The following is a 19,219-nucleotide window of genomic DNA, read 5'->3' on the forward strand; positions in this document are numbered from 1 at the left end:
ACATTAACGTGTGTGAGATGAACCCCTGTAGGTTTTAGCCTCCCTCTTCCACCTCCAGCTGTCAGCTGAGGAGGCACCAGGTCCCTGCTACTCATCACAACCCCCTTATTGCAAACTTGGAGATTTGAGTGGTCCCCAGCAGACAGACACTAAAACTGAACAAGGGCTCTGCCCCTCCAGCTGGTACCTGCAGCCGGAGGGAGATGCTGTGACCCCCTCAGAGGGGTCTGTGTGCTCAGAGGAGCAGCTCCACACGGAGTTAACCCCAGCTACCTAAACTGACCTTAGAACCATAGAACCATCTTGCCTGCACGTGACCTGGAGGATTTGGTCCTTCCTCCTTTAATCCCGCTATCCTGTGTGAGCCCCGGTGCTGGCAGAGGATGCACTGGATTGTCAGCACAGAGACACTCTGCAAATGCATGAAGAGAGGCGGCCAGAGCCAAAGAATTCTTAGTGCCTTCCCGTAAATCCACACAGCTCAGCTGCAGCCAGGGCTGATGGATGGGAAGCAACTGGAAAAAGCAAAGCAGGCTGGGCTCAGTATTGAAGTATGACAGCTAAGGGCCCTTTGGTACAAGTAAATCACGTTTATTATTTCAGAGCTTGTGGACAGAGTTCCTGAATCTTCACACAGTTGCTGTTCTGCACAAGCATTATGACTTACAAAAAGCAGCTGATTGTTTTCTCTTGTTCATTCTTCGGAGTCCTGTCAAAGCACCTGCCACTGCCCAGGGAAACAAAGACATCTCTAGAAGTCAGCTGTAGCTCTCTGAAGTCTCCTGCCTCAGCTCCAACCCAGGGCGAACAGTAATTCTGACGCCGTGACCGCGGTGTTGTACACGGGATGTCTGGGCAAGACCCAGCAAACAGAACTGCTGTGTTCCTTCCAGCATTTAGGAACAAGGTCCTAGTTTTTCAAATCAGGAGTTCTTGGCAGCTCACATTTCCAGTCCGGGCTTGTTCTCTTTCCCTTCCTTGATGGGGGAAAGCAGTCTGCTGGATTTAGCTTCCTATGATCAAGGAAGCAAACACTGCAGCTCCCAGTTATGGTTCAGGCTTTACATATATTTTCTCTTCCTTTCCTTCCTTCATCGCAGCGTAACGCGCCAAAACGAAGAGATAGTCGCTCAGCCTGGAAACCAAGGGAAAAGCAGTGAAGCCACTGCTCACACCAGGAGTGTTTGCATCCAGCAATGCACAACCACACAGCAAAGCACGTCTGATTCCAGCACAGGAACGGCAGGAAAAGGAAGGCAAAGGAAGAAGAACACGAGAAGTGCTTTCCAAAATGGCTTTCAATAGAAAAGCTGACTGCTCCCCAGCACCACAGTGCTGTCTGTCTGCAAACACACGGGCCTTGCAAGAATACTTTTAACAAGCTGCTTGTTGAAACTTCAGAAATCTTATTCTAGAAGGGAAGCTTCTTGAGAGGTAAAACCCACAGTCTTATCCCAAGACTAAGGGAACAACACCAGGCACACTTCAGTAGAACAGAGTAAGACTTTGGGATGTTGGGGTTTTTTTTACCTGTTTAAATATTTGGCCACGTTTGGATCTGCTTCCCCTGCTTGTACTAAAGGAACCACGCTAGGAAAAGAAAAGGAACATTTTAGTGTATTTAACTTTCTAGCTCTGAATGCACAAAGGACTGTGATTTGCTGGAGCACCAACCTTCGCACCCCAACCTCACCTGGAGTCCCCATTCTAACTCCCCACAGCACCTGGGAACACCATTTACTTCCCCAAGAGGAAAATCTGTGCTGGCTGAAGGATGCAACTAGTTTTTCTAACTGTCCTGGAGGACTGCAGCTCCACTCCTCTAAAGGATACTGGTCAGTGGGAGTCATTGAACAATGGGAGCAGTTTGCAAGATCATTATCCTTTTCTGCAGGTAAACAGGGACCCTTCTTTCCTCGAGGGAACAAAGCTGTCCCTTGCCTCCTGACTGGTGTACAGCCCTCTTTCTAGCTTGCTTTTGACAAGAAACCGCTGACTGTGATGTTAATTTTTTGAAGATTACGCTGCTCCAGCGTGACTTGTCAGAGTAGCAATCCTCTCAGCAGAACACATCCACAAAAACGTCTTCCTGCACATCAGCAGCTCCAGTAAAGAACCCCCAGCAACTGAGAACTGCTGATGAGCAAGTTCAGGCTAACAGAAGAGACTTTGCATGGAAGTGATTTACATAATGAGCAGACAAGAGTTCTCTTCTAGGGACCTTATCAGGGGAGTTTTCATCTCCACTAGAGAAGTGGGACAGGGTAGGTGTGGGCAGTAACATTTTAAAGCTTCCCTGGATCTCACACCTGCCAGTGCCCCAGCTTCCCTGAGCACTAACCCACAAAACACATTTAGCAACCAGATGTGAGCTGAGCACAGAGATGATCTCACCACAAACCTGTCTGTCCTTTCTGAAGTTCCTAGCTCAGATCACCCAGTTCAGAGGAGGGCAGATTTGCTTTTTGCCGACTGCACTCCTGGAATTTGACTAATACAAACACGCGAAGCTTGACTCAAGCTCCAGCCCAGTGCAACATGGCTAAGGCTGACTGCTCTGACTGCAACGATTTGCTATCTTCTGATCACCTTTTATCAATTGCATTCTGTTACTCCACAGCCAACACTTACCACCTTTCAGCTCTGCGGCAGACAGCTCGGGAAAAATGGAGAGCGGCACTGCTTTTACCTCCTGACTGAAACAACAATGAAACAGCACATCAGTGTCTGCTAACAGCAGATACAGCCATCCACCTTATTGGGGAACTGCAGCAGAGCTTATCACATCTCACAGCTGCAGCTGAACCCTGTGTTATGGTCAGGCAACTGAGAAGAGATTTCTGAATGCGGGAGGACGTGGAAATTTAACTCAACTAGATCCTTCCCTCTGCTTTGCTTTTGCCATTTGTCCACGCAAATAACGGCCTCGCAACCTGTTTTCCCACTGGGAGTGGTGGAGCAGGTTTACCCGAGCAAAGCCAGCCTTCTCTGGTCAGTGAGAGGCATGGGCAGTACCTACTGGCAAGATGAAAGCTCTGAGCGGAGGAAGCTGCTCTGAGTAACTGTCAATCCACTGCTCCAGCTCCAGAACTGGCTTCTCGCTAAAAGACGTTCGTTCTACAGAGGGAAAAGAGGAATCAACTAAAAGAAAGGCACAAGCGAATCAGTCTACAGGCAGAGCTCTACTTTGATGTTTGTTGGATCAGTAAGTCCTAAGGAAGCATCCCAAAAAACCCCTCCTGGTAGAGCAGGGCTGGCTCCCCGTTCAGCAGCCGTGGCTGGGTGTCAGTGCTGGGGCAGTGCCCCAGTCCAGCTCACATGGCTGGAGTCACAGGAACGCAGCAGCGTGCGGGACCGACTCGTGCTGTGGAGCAGCCCTTGGGCAGCAATAACTGCCACACACCCGACCAGCCTCCCCAACACCAGTCTAAAGGGACAGCCCTGATTTAAGAACTGCTAACCCAGTAAAGGTACCGTGGGGCTTACTTAAGTGAGCCTCCCGGGCTGAGGAGAGAGGTGTCGCGATGTTGGAGCCCACGTCCTGCAGCATACACTGGACCTAGATGTGGCAATCACGACAAAAACAAGAAGTGCTTTCATTAACCAGCCTTTGATGCTCCAGTACAAACGCAGCAAGCTCTGGGAGGCGACAGCTGGTTGGGCTGATTAAAGAAGATCCGACAACCCTTGTTGTTCATCATCCCCCAGCCTGCTGGCAGGGGGGAGCAGGTAAGTGCTCCCTAATTGCGTTAGGAGAAGGCAGATTAGCGCACGCACTTGTTTTCACTGGCACACGAAACCACCCTGGCCAACTTTGCACAAAGCAGACTGGGGAGTGCTCACATAACCCCTTTGCTGGTAGGACACTGAACCAGTAACCTCTGGAAGAAAAGCAGTGACAAACAGCTGCAGACAGTGCTGATTTGATGTCATGTCCGCTTCCAAGAGGGGCACCTCTCCACAGCCCGGGACACGTGACAGGCAGGCTGGTAAAGCTTCTTCTAGTCTCTGATGAGCTCCTTCCGAGTTCCTGTGCACGGCGGTGCTGATTAGCAAAATCACCAGACAGCCACGGTGGGAGCTGTCTCCCACCACCGTGCCCACGTGGTCACTGTGCCCTGATTTCAAATCTGAGGCTACGTGACAACAAGACTTGTGTCCACAACCACACACAGTAACAGGCCTGAATAAACCTAGAGGCATGTTTGTCTGCTCACAACTCATCACTGGATCTGCCAGTTTCCTTCTTGGTTAAAGAAATTTATTTCTTAGACAGTAATCAAGGGCCAGAGTCGTAAATATTTATCTTAATACTAAATTTATTACATTCCTGTGTGTCAGTGGGAGCACTCTATCTAAAATTGAAGAGTTCAAGACTACATTTCACCAGCACAGAGGAAGTGGCTGCACTGGGTGAGGACTCTCGTTAATACTCACTTTGTGAAGCTGTTCAACAAACACGTGGCCCTTTTCCCTGCCAAACTCACCAGCAAGCCTGGGAAAAAAAAAAAACACAGAGTTAGCTGGAATTGAAAAATCCACCACAATTGTGCGTATGCGTTTTCCCATGTGAAAACCACCGAATTTGGACACTCCTGGCTGCTTGTCAGTGCGACCCTCCGGAAAAACTTGGTCTGCAGCACAACCCCTCCCGTCCTGCTGGGCGGCGGGGCTGGAAAAGCAGTTCCTAACGGAAAGGGATGCACAGAAGGGGGGTCGGGCCGGTGTCACCAGGCCTCTGTGCATGCGGGGGGCCCGGGTCCGGCCTGCCCAGGGCCAGAGCACCCCGGGTGGGCAGCGGGTTCCCCGGGGAGCACGGCCGCCCCGGTGGGACCCGGCTGCGCCTCCACCACCCCTCGGCCCGGCGGCAGGAGAGGGCCCCGGGGCACGGGGTTACCCGATGGCCGAGCTCAGTTCGTCCGTGGCTCCCAGGGCGTCGAAGATCCGGTCGCCCTTCGGTCTCCGCTCCCCGGTGAAGGTGCTGGAAAAGCCTTTGGGAAAGGCGCGGGGGCGGCGCTCAGAGGCCCGGCCCGGCGGGGGTCGGGCTCAGGCTCTTGCCCCGCGCTCCCTCGGTGCCCCCCGGGGCACTACCTGCGTCTCCCGTCCTGGTGTAGATCTTCGGGGCGCGCCCGCTGCGGGGGCCGCGCTCGGGGGGGCCACCGGCGGGGCTGCGGAGGCGCAGGCCGTGAGAGGCGGCGCCAGGCCCGGCCCGGCCCGGCCCGGCCCTGCTCCGCGCGGCCCCAGCCCCGGCCCCAGCCCCAGCCCCGCGCTCACCTGCCGTCCCCGCTGCGCTGCCGGCGCCCCGCAGCGCCCAGCAGCCCCCGGCCCGCCACCGCCGCTCGCCGCCACATCCCTCCCGGCCGCCGCCACTACCCCTTGACCCTCCGCGGCCGCCGTCCTTCCCTTCGCCCACGCGCGCTGTCACCCCAGCGCCGCACCACTCCGCGCCTCCGCCTCCCGATTGGTCTCCTTAAAGCCCCGCCTCCGCAAAGATCCCGCCTATTGGCTTGAGAGCCAGGAGGGCGGGGCAGGGCAGGGCGCGGCTCCTATTGGTGAAGGGCGCTGTCAGTCCGCTCGGCGGGGGTCGTGCCGCCGCCGCCGCCGCCGCCGCCGCCGCCGCCGCCGCCGCCGCCGCCGCCGCCGCCGCCGCCGCCGGAGAAGAAGAAGAAGAAGAAGAAGAAGGAGGAGATGTGGGAGCGCAGCGTGGTGCTGTCGGCGCCGGGGAAGGCGATCCTGCACGGGGAGCACGCCGTGGTGCACGGCAAGGTAGGGCCCGCCGCCGCCGGGGGCTGCCGGCGCTCCGCCCGCCGCGCCGCGCCGCGCCGTGCCGTGCCGTGCCGTGCCTCGCGCTATGCTCCCCGCCCGCAGGTGGCCGTGGCCGCGGCGCTGGACCTGAGGACCTTCCTCCGCCTGCGGCGCGGCGGCGGGGACAGGGTGCGCGTCCGCCTGCCCGATGTCGGCGTGGAGAGGAGCTGGGACGTGCCCCGGCTCCGGGCGCTGCGGAGCGGGCTCGCAGGTAAGCGCTGGGCGGGGAGGGACACGGGACACACCGCGCCCCGTGTGCCGGGCCGGTCCCGCGCGGTGCCCTCCGCCCGGTGCCGTGCGGGGACCGCGCAGGGGGCTCCGGGGCAGGGAGGGCTGCGGGGCCGGTGTTCCAGCCCCCACGGGAATTCCTGCAGCGTCTTGTACTGGGTGGAGTGGAGCCCCTGACTGGTGGCTGTGCCTTTCGCTCCGGAGGACCTGTCCTTAACTCCTGTGACCCTCACGAGCACCATTTGCTCAGCAGAAGGCTGCCCAGTAAGAGCACTGGTAACCTCTCTCAGCGCTGAGCGTAAGTTCCCTTACGCCAATGCTTGCTCCTGGCCCTTTGGAGTCCAGACTGGTGCGATCGGAATATCCACGTTCTTTTTAGTCAAGAGTTCCTGACTTGCCAAGTTCTGCGTGGGAAGCACTGGGAAGCGCAGGCAAGGAGGCGGTTTCTGTAACACAGCGCAGGCGTGGGGTGTGGAAACACTCTGCGTTTTCAGACAGGCTGGTGGAGACTTGGCTTTTGTTTTATCACGAGTCCTCAGGTCGAAAGTTTGTAGGTGAGATCTGAAACTGGCTCGGTCTGTGCCTACTGTAACAGATGTTCTTGTAAATTAATAATTTCCTGGTTCCTAAGTGTTTAAATTCTCCCCTGCTTGCTTCCATAGCTGACTTTGATGACTCTAAGTCCCCCAGTGTAGAACAGCTGGATACACTGAAAGAGTTTGCTGGAATCACTGCCGAAGCCTCAGCTCCGGAGAGCCTTGCTACTCTTGCCTTTCTGTATATGTGCCTGGCTGTTTCGGCTAAGTATGGGTAAGGCTGCCTTCCTGCCCCAAAATAAACACGCTGTCTCGTGTGATGTTCACCGTTAATTGCTTCTATGAGGTCATGGGAAGAAGCCAAACCGTTGAGGCAAAACAAGAAATTACGAGGCATCTCACTTCATTTGGGTTCTGAGCACCTCAGGAGACTTCTTCAGAGCGGAGCTGTTTGGTGGGTGGGGTGCCCCAAGCGGGTGGGCTGGGAATCATCCGCTCTCACTTAGGCATCTGGCTTTGAGGTGCTTAAATCAGAGCAGTTCGTCCCACCCTTCCTGCACAGTCAACAGAAGCAGACATGGACATCCCTCCCTCCCTCCAGCAGGCAGCTCGTTTCATCCTGGTTTAGGTTGGAGAAGCTGCTACAGAAATGAGCTGTGAATTCATTGTCTGAGCTAAGTCTCACCCCTCTTGTGGGCTGAACCTCTCAAAGAATATGAGAACTTGGGGTAACAGCAGCTCAAGGCTGTTCCAGTTTCTGAACTTGACCAACACTGATGATACCAGTGTAAGTTACTGGACAGGTGCTATGGGCAATGTCTGATACAGCACTGCTTGAACCTGACTTCCATATTCATAGCAAAGAAATCAAGGGTTAAAGAATTATGATGTGTAGCTGCAGCATTTTTTGCTTTGCAGCCTGTGGGTTGCTTGGTGACAGCACTGGGGCTGTCATCAGCTTGCCCTGAAACCATCAGTTCATAGTTCATGTCACTCACCAGCCAGTGGAACACTCCTGGGCTTGACGTTAGGGTCCATAAGGCAACCTGGATGCTTTCAGTGGAGAAAAGGGGTGTGCAGGCACAGGGGTGTGCGTGTTTCATCTGCCCTGTCAGCTCGTCGCTCCAGTGGGATGTAACTGTGCGGGTATGGATTTAGGATATTTAGGCTTTGTTTAGAAATATGTTTAAAATCATGTTTACAACAACTTTGAAGGGTCTCTTTATGGTGCTACTCAAATATTTAGTTACAAAGTGCCCCTGCTAGCAGCTTGCCAAGCTGTGCTAATCACAGATCCGGCTCAGCACGGCTTTGTTGGAGTACAGTGGCATAGCCAGGGTACTCAGCTGTGCCCACTGAGCCTCGCAGCCCGCCTGTGTCGGGTGCGTACGCGGGTGCTGATGTCGCCAGTTTTCAACCAGCTTTTCCTGCGATCGCTCCTAATTGGCATATCTTGCCTTTGTCTCGAGATGGAGCTCAAGGTCGTTGCGTTAGATCCTGTGTGTTTGTGTTTCAGAGATCTTCCCAGCATGGACATACTGGTGTGGTCCGAGCTGCCCACAGGAGCTGGGCTGGGTTCCAGTGCCGCCTATGCTGTTTGCTTGGCGGGGGCCCTGCTGACGGCGTGCGGAGCCATCTCGTGCCCTCTGAAGGAGGGAGAGTCCACAGCCAGGTACGAATTGGGGAAGCCTCCCTGCTTTGGGTGCCCAGCCTGGGGCAGCTCTGCTCTCCATGCCCCTGTATTTCCTTTTACCTGCAGAAATTCTGGCACTGGCACCTCTCTTGGTCTCTCTGGCCAACTCCTGGGCTGTGGCTGCAGCAGTGGCACCCTGAGCCTGGCTCCTTTCCCTTCCTCTCCACTTGTGCCCTGCATTGCCAGCAGCAGAAGTGTGCCCCGTCCCAGGGCTCTGACTTCAGAATTTTGTGTTTACGGTTTGCTCCTCCTGATAAAAGCAACTGGATGCAGAGACTTGGTAAAACTTGCACCACATCCTTTGTCCAGTGTAAGATGTGCATACTAAAAAAAAAAGCTTTATTTTGCCAAGAAAATAAAACACAAGCTTTAATGTGGTGGAATTTTTTAACCTCTGTTTCCTCTCTGTCCCTGAGCATCTTCCAGGTTTTGCTTTGAGTCCTCAAGGAGTCAAGGATCCTTTCTGGCTTTTCTGCATTTTCATGTGATATTTTTTCTGCATGTGGTACCTTTGCTTCTGATCTCCTGCCCGAGTTTCCCCTTTATCAGTGGCTGGTGAAAGGAAGTTTCTTTCCCTCTGCCCTTGGGGTAGCTTTCCCTTGGAGTTCAGTCTTGAAAAACTGGTCTGCTCTGCCGGGTGTCTGAGGAGGCTCTTTTTAAAGATGCACATCACAGCTGGAGTGGCAGAACCCTCTGTTGTTCAATCTGTGCCAGGTGCCACCTTTTATGGTTGGCTTCTGTGGATTTCGTGTGGGACTGAAGGTGAGACAGCAAGAGGGGGTGACTGTGTCCTGCTTCACAAGCAGAGTTTGCAGCCTGCCCCAGAAACACGTTCCTAGAGCAGAGGGGTTTGTACGCCGTGCTCAGGCAGATCCCCCAGGTAGGCACACGGTGTGAGAAATGAACAGCCAGTTCCAAAGCGGGCGGCGAGCAGCGAGGATGTCTTCATTCCCTGCTCGCACGTCTCTGCTTCAGCCTGAACACAGCGTCTTTTTTTTCCTTCCAGCTGGCGTGCAGAGGGGTAAGTGAGAGATGGGGGTGTCAGACTTCAGAAGGTTTTTGCTTAACGTTGCAAGAAAAGAACAGCGTGATATAATGACTCCCGTGTAGAGAAGAATCGCAGCCTCTCAAAGAGGATTAAAAACAAGTGGTTTACAGCAAACCCCGCTTCTATTTTGAGTAGCGGTGGTGCGAGCTGTTTTCCTGAATGCTTCGCAGATTAAATATTGGCAAGTGGAATGAAAGGTGTGTGGAGATGAATAAAGACGTTCAGCTGAGGCTCAGGGAAGTGGGGAGTTAAAGGAAGCAGCTTCTGGATAGCAGGTGGCTCTCAGAATTCCTGCCCTGCCTTAGCAGCCATCAGTGACTGTTATTTCGCGTACGGCTGTGACGCTTTTCCAAAATCCATGTTTGTGCCTCTGCTCCATCCTGTAATACCTGTTCTGGGCCAAAAACCTGTCAAATGCAAGTTCTCCCTGCGCCAAACACCAGCTCTGATCTCTGCAGCACATCCCTGATATCCCAGATACCTGGTGCCACTGCGCATTAGGCCGTTTGAGCGGCGGCTTGGGACGTGTGCTGGTGTCTGGGCTGCAGACTGGTCCAGGAGAGGGTCAGATGTGTGTTACAGCAGGGTGCAGGAGGGTGGGCTGGCTCCCTGTGGGTGCCGAGCTGCCCTTGGGATGCCAGGATTTGAGACAGTCCTTCGGCGTGGAGGGAGTGGGTGGGTTTGAGATAGGCGGCTGTGTGGGTACCTGCCTCGCAGCAGCAGCCCAGAGCAGTGGGGTTTGGAAAGGTACTGGGGAGAAATCACCGGTGGAATTGCAGTGAAGTTGCAGCCACCGATTGCTTTGTCATTGGCAGCTCTGTGTTTGCTTTTTAATTGCCACAGCCCGTTAATTAGTATGTTCAGTCAGGGGCCTCGATCCTGGCTGAGTCTGACCCAGCACCAAACTCTTTGTGCCAGCGTTTAAACTCGCAGGGCACTTACCAATTTCTCTGACTGCTTTTACGGCAGAAAGACCCGATTTTGGGTTTTAGCACAACACCACCTGGGTTTGCATTTGGTTCCCTTCTGTGCTCTAAGTGCCAGCACCCCGTGCAGCTTGAAGTGTTGGGAGTTAATTCCTAAAAATCCAAGTCTTTGCTGGCTGTAGCAAATCAGTTCTCACTACACCTTTTGACCCGATTTGTGAGGCTTCTGCAGCTGGTGATTAGAGGCTGAAGTTGCACGTGTGAAATGCAACTTTTACTGTTCTCTTCTCACGTTGTGCCCTCTGTGTCTGTAAATACACCGTCCTGCCTGTTGGTGGGAAGGATCTCGGGCCAAGATTGGTGGTAACTCGCGGTGTCGGCGAGGTGGGGTTAAGTCTGGACTTGCATCCAGTTAAATTTGATCTTCGCTGGGCCAGGGCTTGGATCTCCTCCCGGGATCTGCTCCCCCCTCACCTCCAGGCTGCAGTGGGAGCACTGGGTAGCAGTTGTGCCCTTCCTTCGTGCTACCTCTGTCCGTGGAGCAGCACCAGTTCCCCTCGCAGGGCTGGGAGTGGTGTTCTACATGCAGAAAAGTGACGAGTGCCAGTTAGGCACTGTGAACAGCGATGCTCTCTGCTGAAAGAGTGCAGTGCAGAGGGAATTTGCCGGGCTGGACCTTCAGCAACTGGGTTCCTTGTATGGTTCCTGCTGCTTGTGTATCTCCTGTGGCCTCTGGTGCTTCTCTGTCACTTCTCTGTCACTCAGCACCTGCTGGTTTCGGTTGTGTATTGGAGTCATTTTCTTGCTTTTCAGGTGGACCGAAGAAGAGCTGACTTTGATTAACAGCTGGGCCTTCCAAGGGGAGCGGGTGATCCATGGCAATCCCTCGGGTGTGGATAATGCTGTTGGTACCTGGGGTACGTGTGTGTTTGCTGCTGGTGCTGGGGAGAGGCTGATGGGGTGGCAGAGCAGCAGCCCCGTTCCCGTTCTCCGCTGCAGAGCATGCATCAGCTGCGGGCGGGTGGTGAGCAGATGCCACGAGTTGCATTTCTGCAGAGGATAAGGCTTGGTCGGGATTGCTGCAGGGATGCTGGATGGAGCAGGTTGCCTCGCTGCATCGAGGTACAGCAAAGGGACAAGAAACTCTCAAATTCAGGTCCTCGTTTTGACCCGAGTAGAGGGAATCCTTTTCTGTCTGGCTTTGCCCCATCTGTAAGCCGGGACTGGAGCCAGCTGGGGACTCGCTGCAGTAACACCAGGGATCTGCAGCCCTCGGGCAAGTGCCGTGGGGCAGAGACCCCGCTGCAAATCACTGATATTTAAACATTCTGGCGTGAACAAAGAAACCTAATCCCGTCCCAAGGATAATGCGGTTGGACAGCTGTCATTTAGTTTCAATTAGCAGAGACTTCCAAGTGTTTTGGAAGTGTCCTTCTGGACGATGAAATTCGTGCTGAAGGACGGTTTTTGACATGAGTGCACACGTTCAGTCCAGTTTGAAACCTGCGTGCTTGGCTCTGCCCCAGGGAATCACTGCTTGGTTCTTTTTTTTTCAATACAGATTTAATGCTGGCCCAACTTTTTGCCTTTTAAGAAGATATTTAACGTGATCCTGAAGTAGAGGAGAGCAAAGGGAAAGGTGTTGGGTTAACTACGTCCAGCCAGACCCTCTCTTTAAGCCAGCAGGGTTGGGCAGGCTCACGCTGTCTGAAAACGTGGCTCGTTCAGCCGGCGTTTCTGGCAGTTACTGTCATGTGCTGTGGGTGAGGTTCTGCAGATGAAAGACCTTCTGTCTGTCTGACACTGTGTTCTCTCTCGCTGTGTACTGAGACAATGCATGTGTTTTACTTTAGGTGGAGCCCTGAGATACCAATCGGGAAAAATCACACCATTGAAGAGGTAATATTCCAGTTTAAAAATAACACTTAGGTATGGTGGGTGGAATATGTCAAGGAGGCGTTGGGTGGATCTCGCAGGGTGTGAGATTGATGGGAGATCCCCAAGTGTGGCAGAAGGGCTTTGTAGCCAGATTTGGCTGTGAGCATGGGTAACTTGAGTGTTGTCTTGGGTTGGGGTGGACGGGAACAATGAAATGTTTGGTCATTATCTGACGTTAGATGAACACAGCACAAAGGATCAATATTAATTTCATGGCATTATGGGCAGCAGGAACGGATCTGCTCCTGGCAGCAAATGACATTGTGGGGAGGGGGAACTTTTTGCTTACCTGGTGGTAGGGCTGTGTGAAGACCAAGCTGCAGAGACAAATCCAGGTCCTGCACGTTCCCTCTGCCAGCGAAATATAATCTGACTCCATTAAAATCTTTCACAGTGCATGAAATTGCTCTATTAGCAGTTAATGGCTACTGCTGGATAGTCTCACAGATAGTATTTCAAAGGAAAAATTTTGCTTGAAATACATGGATTTCAGTAAATACGTAAGAGTCCTATTTATAGCACTTGTACAGTTGTTCCTTGTGTCTAAGAGGAACAAGCCTGAACCCAGCCAGCACTTAAGCGCCTGCTTAACTTTTTAAAAACTAATGGGACTCCTTTTCTGGGGTGTCTTGCTCAGATAGGCCTTTTGATGCAGAATGAACTGGGAGCTGCTGGGGCACTGTCAAGGAAAGAGGTGAGGAGGTGTCTCTTGTTGCTTCCAGGGTGCCGATGCTGAGGATCCTGCTGACCAACACAAAAGTCCCTCGCAGCACCAAGGTCCTGGTGGCTGGTGTCAAAGAGAAGATCCTGAAGGTGCAGCGCCTGCACGGTCGCAGGGATGGAGATGTGTCCTGGGGCGGGCTGGGGAGATAACCCTCACAAGCTCAGGTCTCCTTGCCCAGGACTGCAGGCCTCCCAGGGATCTCTTGGGAGATCCTCGTTATAGTCACTGCATTCCCTCCTGCTGCTAGCTAGCACCCAGCTGCCCTGGGAGTGGGGGTTCAGCTCACCTCCTCCCCTTCTCCAGCACTAACAGCCACAAAAATCACCAGTTCCTTCCTCTGGCCTGTTTCTGTCTCTTCCTGCAATTTCTGCAACTTAACCATTGCCCTGCTCTGCAGGGGGTTTTTCTGTGAATGAGTAGCCCTGAGTAGCATGAGGGATTGTCCAGCTCAAAGAGTCTGGGGCTGGTTTTATCACAGTGGTGTTAGCAGACTAGCGAGCAGTCTTCTCACATCTTGCCTTCCCCCGTCCTCAGTTCCCTGCTATAATGAACCCGGTGCTGGACTCCATCGATGCAATTTCTCAGGAGTGCCAAAGTGTTCTGGAAGCGATGCCTGCAAATCCATCACCGGAGTATTACCCTGTGCTGGAGGTAAGGGGCTTGCTCGCCAGTATTTTTAGACACTGTTACTGTTGAACATCAAAATGTCATTTAAAGAACATTAGGTCTAAGAAAAAATTTGATAGCAGGAAATGTTCAGTTCCGAGTGGAACCGTGGTCTGTGTGTGCTGCTTTTAATGCCCTTCCTGGAGCCAAGGGACAGAAAATGCTGCTGGTGTCTCTGCACAGCAGTGCACGGGGAGGGAGGGAGTGGGCCTGGTGCTTTGTGGACCTGGAGCTTTTGTTTCCTTTTGCTAAGAAACACGGAGCGAGTTGAGGCCGAGCCGCTGCCAGGCTGTGCCGCGGGCCAGCCGCGCTCGTTCTGGCAGTCGCTGCCCGTGAAGCAACTGCTTTGTCATTGCCAAGGCTGGAGCGAGGAGCAGGGAGCCCAGCAGCTACTGGTTTGTGATGGACTGGTTACGAGCCAGCTCCCACTGCTCTGTGCTCGTCCTGGCTCCAGAGAATAACGAACAGAGTTGTGCCCAGAGCTGACCTGACGTTGATGCATGAGGTGCATACAAAGATCCGTGTTTGTCTTGGCTTTGTTCGGAGTGGGAGAGGCTGCTGTGGTGGGGGGAAAACGCGCTTCCAAGTGGAAGAAGTTTTTTGCTGTGCCGAGAGCACCGTAATACTGATTCACAGCACCGTGGGGGAAGGCTGCGTGGCAGTCCCAGCTGAGGCAAACCTGGCCTGGCCCTGCGTGCCAAGTCACTCGGACAGTCGAGGACCATTTGGTACCAGCGGTGCAGTTCCTCGTTGGCATCTGGATCCCTCCCCTCACCTCTCCCGTGAGGACCTCTGCTTGTCCTTGCTTTTGCTGACAGATTGTTCCCTTCTCAGCCAAGAGCGTGCTCCGGAGGGGTGGGAGGGGGCTCTGGGATGGGACAGAACTGCTGTCCTGGCTCGAGCTGTGGCAGCAGCGTAGGGCTGCTCTGTTAGGCTGGTACAGCCTTCTCCTCTCTTGTTTCAGGCTGTGTTGCACCTCTCCGCGTGTGGGTGAGCTGCTGCTGGGACTGCAGCAAGCACAGGAGGGTCTCCCATAGGATTCATGGCAAAGTTCTGCTCCCTTCACACCAAGAGGGTGGTGGGTTCCTGTACCCACCAGGGTGGACTGACCCTGATGAGGGCTGAGCTGGCAGGGCTGGGGGAGATCTGGACTCTGTTTGCAGCACAACTTCAGAGAGCTCCTCTCCACCTCAATGCCACCTTGCTCAGGCTGTCAGAAGCATTGGGGGACGGGGAAGAAGAGGGCTGATTTGAAGTGTGCTTTGAGATCCTTGCAGGAAAGATGCCAAAGCAGCCTTGTACACAATGCCTGGGAAGCAGCACTGCAGCGAGCGGGTTTCTGTCTTGAATCTGTTGGTTTGTCTTTTGCTTGAAGAGCCCACAGAGGCACAGTTGATTATATGCAGCATATATATGTATATATATATTTGGCTGTTTCTGAAACGTGCCGTGCTGGACTGCGTTGTATTTGAACCATCAAACTAGTCTACTGTGTCATAAGCTGTCATCCTGTTCTTGGCAGGTTTTGGATCAGGAGATGACAGGTGTCTTGGATCATCATAGACAGTGCTGTGCCCTCACTCAGGCATGTAAAGAGGCCTCTAGATGGACGTCTGTCCAGCCCAGCACAGCGCTCTGCATGCGACTGGCTAATTCGTCTCCCTGCGTTTGTTTAAATGCAGTGCAAAAATACTCTGGAAGGAGGGAGAGGGATTATTCCTGCATCGTCCCCTCCTGTGTGGTGTTGGCAGGAGACCCGTGCGGAGCTGAGGGGGGGGTGATGTGACTGACACCCACCATGCTGCAGCACGGCCCCGCTGCTCCCTGTGTGCAGCATCCTTCCCGGTTCACCGCCAGCCGCAGGCAGGGAAGCGCTCGGTGGCAGCGGCTGGAGCGGGGAGCACAGGGCTCCTGTTGGGGAGCCTCACTGGGGCTGGTCCCAGCTCCTGACACCCTCTGGAACAGCGATGGGAACGGCTGCTACACGTGGGAGAGATGGTCAAGTCGTGGTGTCAGACCAGTGTTGTCAAGAACGAGCTTCCTCCACTGATGGTGGTGCTGAGCCCGGAGGGCACTGTGGTGCTTGGGGACCCGGTGTCAGTTCCTGGTCCTGCCCCATGGTGGCTGGGAGTGCGGGCCAAGCCCTTCTCTCTCCTCCTTAATTCCTCACCTCTAGTACTGGGAGGAGAGAAGCTGTTAATTCCACCTCTGTGTGGTGGTGTCCATCCCTTGGGCTTGGAGGACTTCGCTGCCGTGACGGCTCTCTCCAGGAGCAGCCAGGTTTGTGGCTGGTTGGGACAGCGTGGCAGAGATGCACGTGCAGCTTGGCAGAGCTGGGCTTGGAGGACAGCCTTGCTCGGAGAGTGGCTTGCACTGCTCTCCCCCAAAGGGAGGACCCTCTCAACCCCACTCGTGCTGGGTGCCAGGTTCCCAGCATGGTGCCAGTGAGAGGCCCCTTGGCTGCCAGCCCAGGCCCTGCCCGCGAGGAGGGAGGAGTGCTGCACGGTGCAAACACGGGGAGGGGACTCCATGTCGCGTCTCCAGCAACGCCGTTTTGGACTTGGCCGTGTCAGAAGTCCCCTGGATTTAGTTATGCTGGATGGATTGCAGAGCAGGGCAGGGTGACAGCCAGGAATGAGAGATGCTGGCTCAGTGCCCTTCCCACGGCCAGCGAGGGGGCTTCCACAGTCTCCTGCTCAACACTGGTGTGACAGGGGAGAGGTGAAGCAGCCAGGAGGCATCAGGGAGCTCTGATTTAGCACCTGAAACAAATGCCTGCTGGCAGCTGGTGGTGACCAGGATTTTCTCTGTCCTCCTTGTCCTCTGGAGCAAGGAGGTCCAGAAGCTGTTGTATTGCTGTCGTTGTGGTGGGCAGCAGCAGCACGAATCACAAGGATGGGGACAGATGAGCAGCACAGGGCTCGGACCCTGGCCCAGACCTTGCTGCCCCGTGCTGCCGGGCCCTGAGACGTGCTGGTGGCCAAACTCCCTGCGGAAACGAGGTGGCCGTGTAGGGGTGGCTGGAAAGGCAGGGCAGCTGCCCTGCACCTCGCTGGGAAGGCAGCCACAGCTGTGAAGAGCCTCTGTCACCACGCGTGCTCATCTCGTGTATGTGTGGTTGCTTTTAGGAACTCTTTGATATAAACCAACACCACTTAAACGTGATCGGAGTCGGCCATCCCTCCCTGGACAGGCTGTGCCGGGTGACGGCGTCCCACGGCCTGCACAGCAAGCTGACCGGAGCTGGCGGGGGCGGCTGTGGCATCACCCTGCTGAGACCAGGTCAGTAGCCCTCTGCTCGCCCTGGGCATCCCTTCGCTGTTCCACGTGGCCCTGCCGGTGCTGTCGGGTTTGGAAGCAGAGGGATGTACGGCCGCGGTGGGATGTGGAGCCACGTCGCGAGCGTGGGATGGTGTCTGGCAGAGCCTCCTGGCACTGTGGTTTGCAGTGTTTCATACAAGGGTGGTTCAGCACGTTCATTTATGTGTGTGGGATCTTCAGGGCATTGGCCCCGTTCCACGGGCCATGTGTCCAAACGTGTGGTGGCCCGTTCCAGTCTCCCTGCGGTGGCCTAGCTGGCTAACTGGCTGCTCTTGCCTTCCTCTTGGCAGACACTTCCCCACTGGCCGTGGAAGCAGCCAAGCGAGACTTATGTGCCTGTGGATTTGAATGCTGGGAGACCAATATCGGGGCCCCCGGAGTGACCCTGCACTCCCCCTCGTCCTTAAGCGCCGCAGTGCTGCACGCGCTCTCCGAGAGTTAAGCTGCTGCCTCGGGCAAGACTGAGCTCTTGGCACCGCGTCCTCGGAGCCGTAGCCGTGCGTGCCCTGATGCCTGGAAACTTGTCTCCCGCTCTCCGGTGTGGCTGAGGGCCTCTGGACATGGGTGCGGAGCCAGTTTCAGGCCTGGTGTCACTGGGAGCGGGGGCTGTGATGAGGACCTGGGAGCAGCTGCTTACACTTGGGCTCAGTGCGAGTCGGACCCAGGCTCTCAAAAATCCTTTTTTTTTTTTTTTTTTGAATTGACTCAACTGCTGTGCTAATCCCAAGGGGGCAGGAGGAGAGGGTCTTGGCTGGATTCCAGCGTGGATAAGGACACTTTGCTTGGTTCTGCTGCTTCAGATGGATGTGGTGTCTGGTCCTTTCGCCCTGGCATCCCGCCAGAGCGGGCAGCAAGGCTGGCAGGGGATGTGCGGAGCGCTTCGACATTTTGGGGTGAAAACCATCTTGGCAGCTCAGGGCTTGACACTCAGGGCTCCGTTTCTCCTGGACTGCGGTTCAGTGGTGGAGAGGAAACCTTGAAATACAACTCTTACCTGCTACTAATTAAGAGCTGGATAATTAAAATGAAAGAAACGGCCCCTATCTGATGAAACGATTGCTGTTTTCACTCTTTCCCATAATCTCTGCCTGGGCTGATAAACAGGGTCCTGTATTCAGGCTCTGTTTTCAGTTCACATGCTCGAAATCAGGTTTGAAGGCTCAAGGCAAGGGCAGTCCTGAGATTCCTACTTGGAATAGCTGCTCTGGGATCTGTCACGCTTCAGTCTTAAACGAGCGCGTCCTTGATCCTGCCTGGTGCTGGGTAAAACGCCACTGCCAGGGCGGGGGGTGACTGGGGGTACAGGGGGGGTCTGTGACAGAGCAGACACAGATTTGGGTTAGTTTGAAGTAATTGATTTTAATTAGGGAAAAAAAAAACACAAACAACCCAAAACACTCAACTCCTCAAAAGCCAACCATAACTTGCAGTTGGCAAACCATAGAATCTAAATGTGTTTAAACTTATTACACAAATGTGAAGACAGTTTTTACTTTTGGAATGTTGATGGTTGTGCCACAGAGCTGAAGGGAATCCGCAGGGAAGTGTCTGAAGCCAGAGTGTCTTGAAGTAATAAGCTGACTGATAATAATAAGTAATTACAATAATAATCATGACTAATAAGTGGTGTGGTCTCTTCTGTACCTGCCGAAGAGATTTTTATCATTATTTTGTTTGTCTGGGCTGTTTTTTCATTTTGTGGTTTTTTTGTTTGGTTGATTTTTGTTTTATTTTGTTTTTTTTTTTTTTTAAGTGTAACTCTGCTCAAGAAGTGCTTCATTCAAAGCTGAGTAATACATTGGCAGAGGTGGGGGGAGCTTGCCTTCCTCTTCCAGTGCAGGAATAATTAAAAAAAAAAAAAAATCAAGTATGAGAAGTTGAGATGTATTAGCTCTGAAATCCAGGCATGGTGATGACCAGCTTTAGTTCACTGATCAGATGTAAAACTGTCTCTGGTTTTAATAAATTGTTGTTTTTTTTACGTGCAAAGTGTTCTTTGATAATTATGCTGGATACAAAAAGAAAAACGTACCTTACACCGCTTCAATAAAAACAGGTTTCAGATGCTGGCTTTCTACATGTCTAATTACAATTCCAATTTGCATCCAAGAACAGCTTTACACTAATCACAAGTCAGAAAGCCTGATAAATAATTCACCATTTTCTAATACAGTGTAATCGATGTGAGTATCTGGAAGCGCGTCGACTCCGTAAGGGCTGAAATGTGTCTGTAGTTTCCCCGGGTTTGCACAAAGATGTGCCAAACCGCTTCAAAAAACGTGTCGGGGGCTGATCCTCATTAGCTGCTTTCCTTGGAAGTCGGCCTCGCCGTCA

At 53.8% G+C, this 19,219-nt stretch overlaps 2 protein-coding genes across 3 annotated transcripts; one reads left to right on the plus strand and one right to left on the minus strand.

Annotated features, from left to right (window-relative positions):
* Positions 1-592: 592 nt before the first annotated feature.
* On the minus strand, positions 593-5,354 carry MMAB (metabolism of cobalamin associated B). Of its 2 annotated transcripts, none has more exons than XM_086623565.1 (9): positions 5,275-5,354; positions 5,092-5,168; positions 4,898-4,991; positions 4,438-4,495; positions 3,487-3,559; positions 3,020-3,117; positions 2,632-2,696; positions 1,531-1,590; positions 593-1,135 (listed from the first exon to the last, which is right to left on the minus strand). In XM_086623565.1, the coding sequence occupies exons 1-9, from the start codon at positions 5,349-5,351 to the stop codon at positions 1,048-1,050; spliced, it is 690 nt and encodes a 229-aa protein (XP_086479691.1). In that variant the 5' UTR covers positions 5,352-5,354; the 3' UTR covers positions 593-1,047. The 2 variants fall into 2 exon arrangements, with proteins under 2 accessions (XP_086479691.1, XP_086479690.1); XM_086623564.1 differs by having other exon boundaries at positions 5,092-5,225; positions 5,296-5,351.
* Positions 5,355-5,688: 334 nt separating this feature from the next.
* MVK (mevalonate kinase) lies at positions 5,689-17,327 on the plus strand. Its single transcript, XM_086623472.1, has 10 exons — positions 5,689-5,766; positions 5,869-6,016; positions 6,696-6,843; positions 8,086-8,241; positions 11,050-11,153; positions 12,090-12,135; positions 12,897-12,987; positions 13,433-13,549; positions 16,693-16,846; positions 17,176-17,327. The coding sequence occupies exons 1-10, from the start codon at positions 5,689-5,691 to the stop codon at positions 17,325-17,327; spliced, it is 1,194 nt and encodes a 397-aa protein (XP_086479598.1).
* Positions 17,328-19,219: the final 1,892 nt, after the last annotated feature.

The sequence above is a fragment of the Tauraco erythrolophus genome, chromosome 19 (genome assembly GCF_009769465.1).
Source record: "Tauraco erythrolophus isolate bTauEry1 chromosome 19, bTauEry1.pri, whole genome shotgun sequence".
Lineage (NCBI taxonomy): Eukaryota > Metazoa > Chordata > Aves > Musophagiformes > Musophagidae > Tauraco > Tauraco erythrolophus.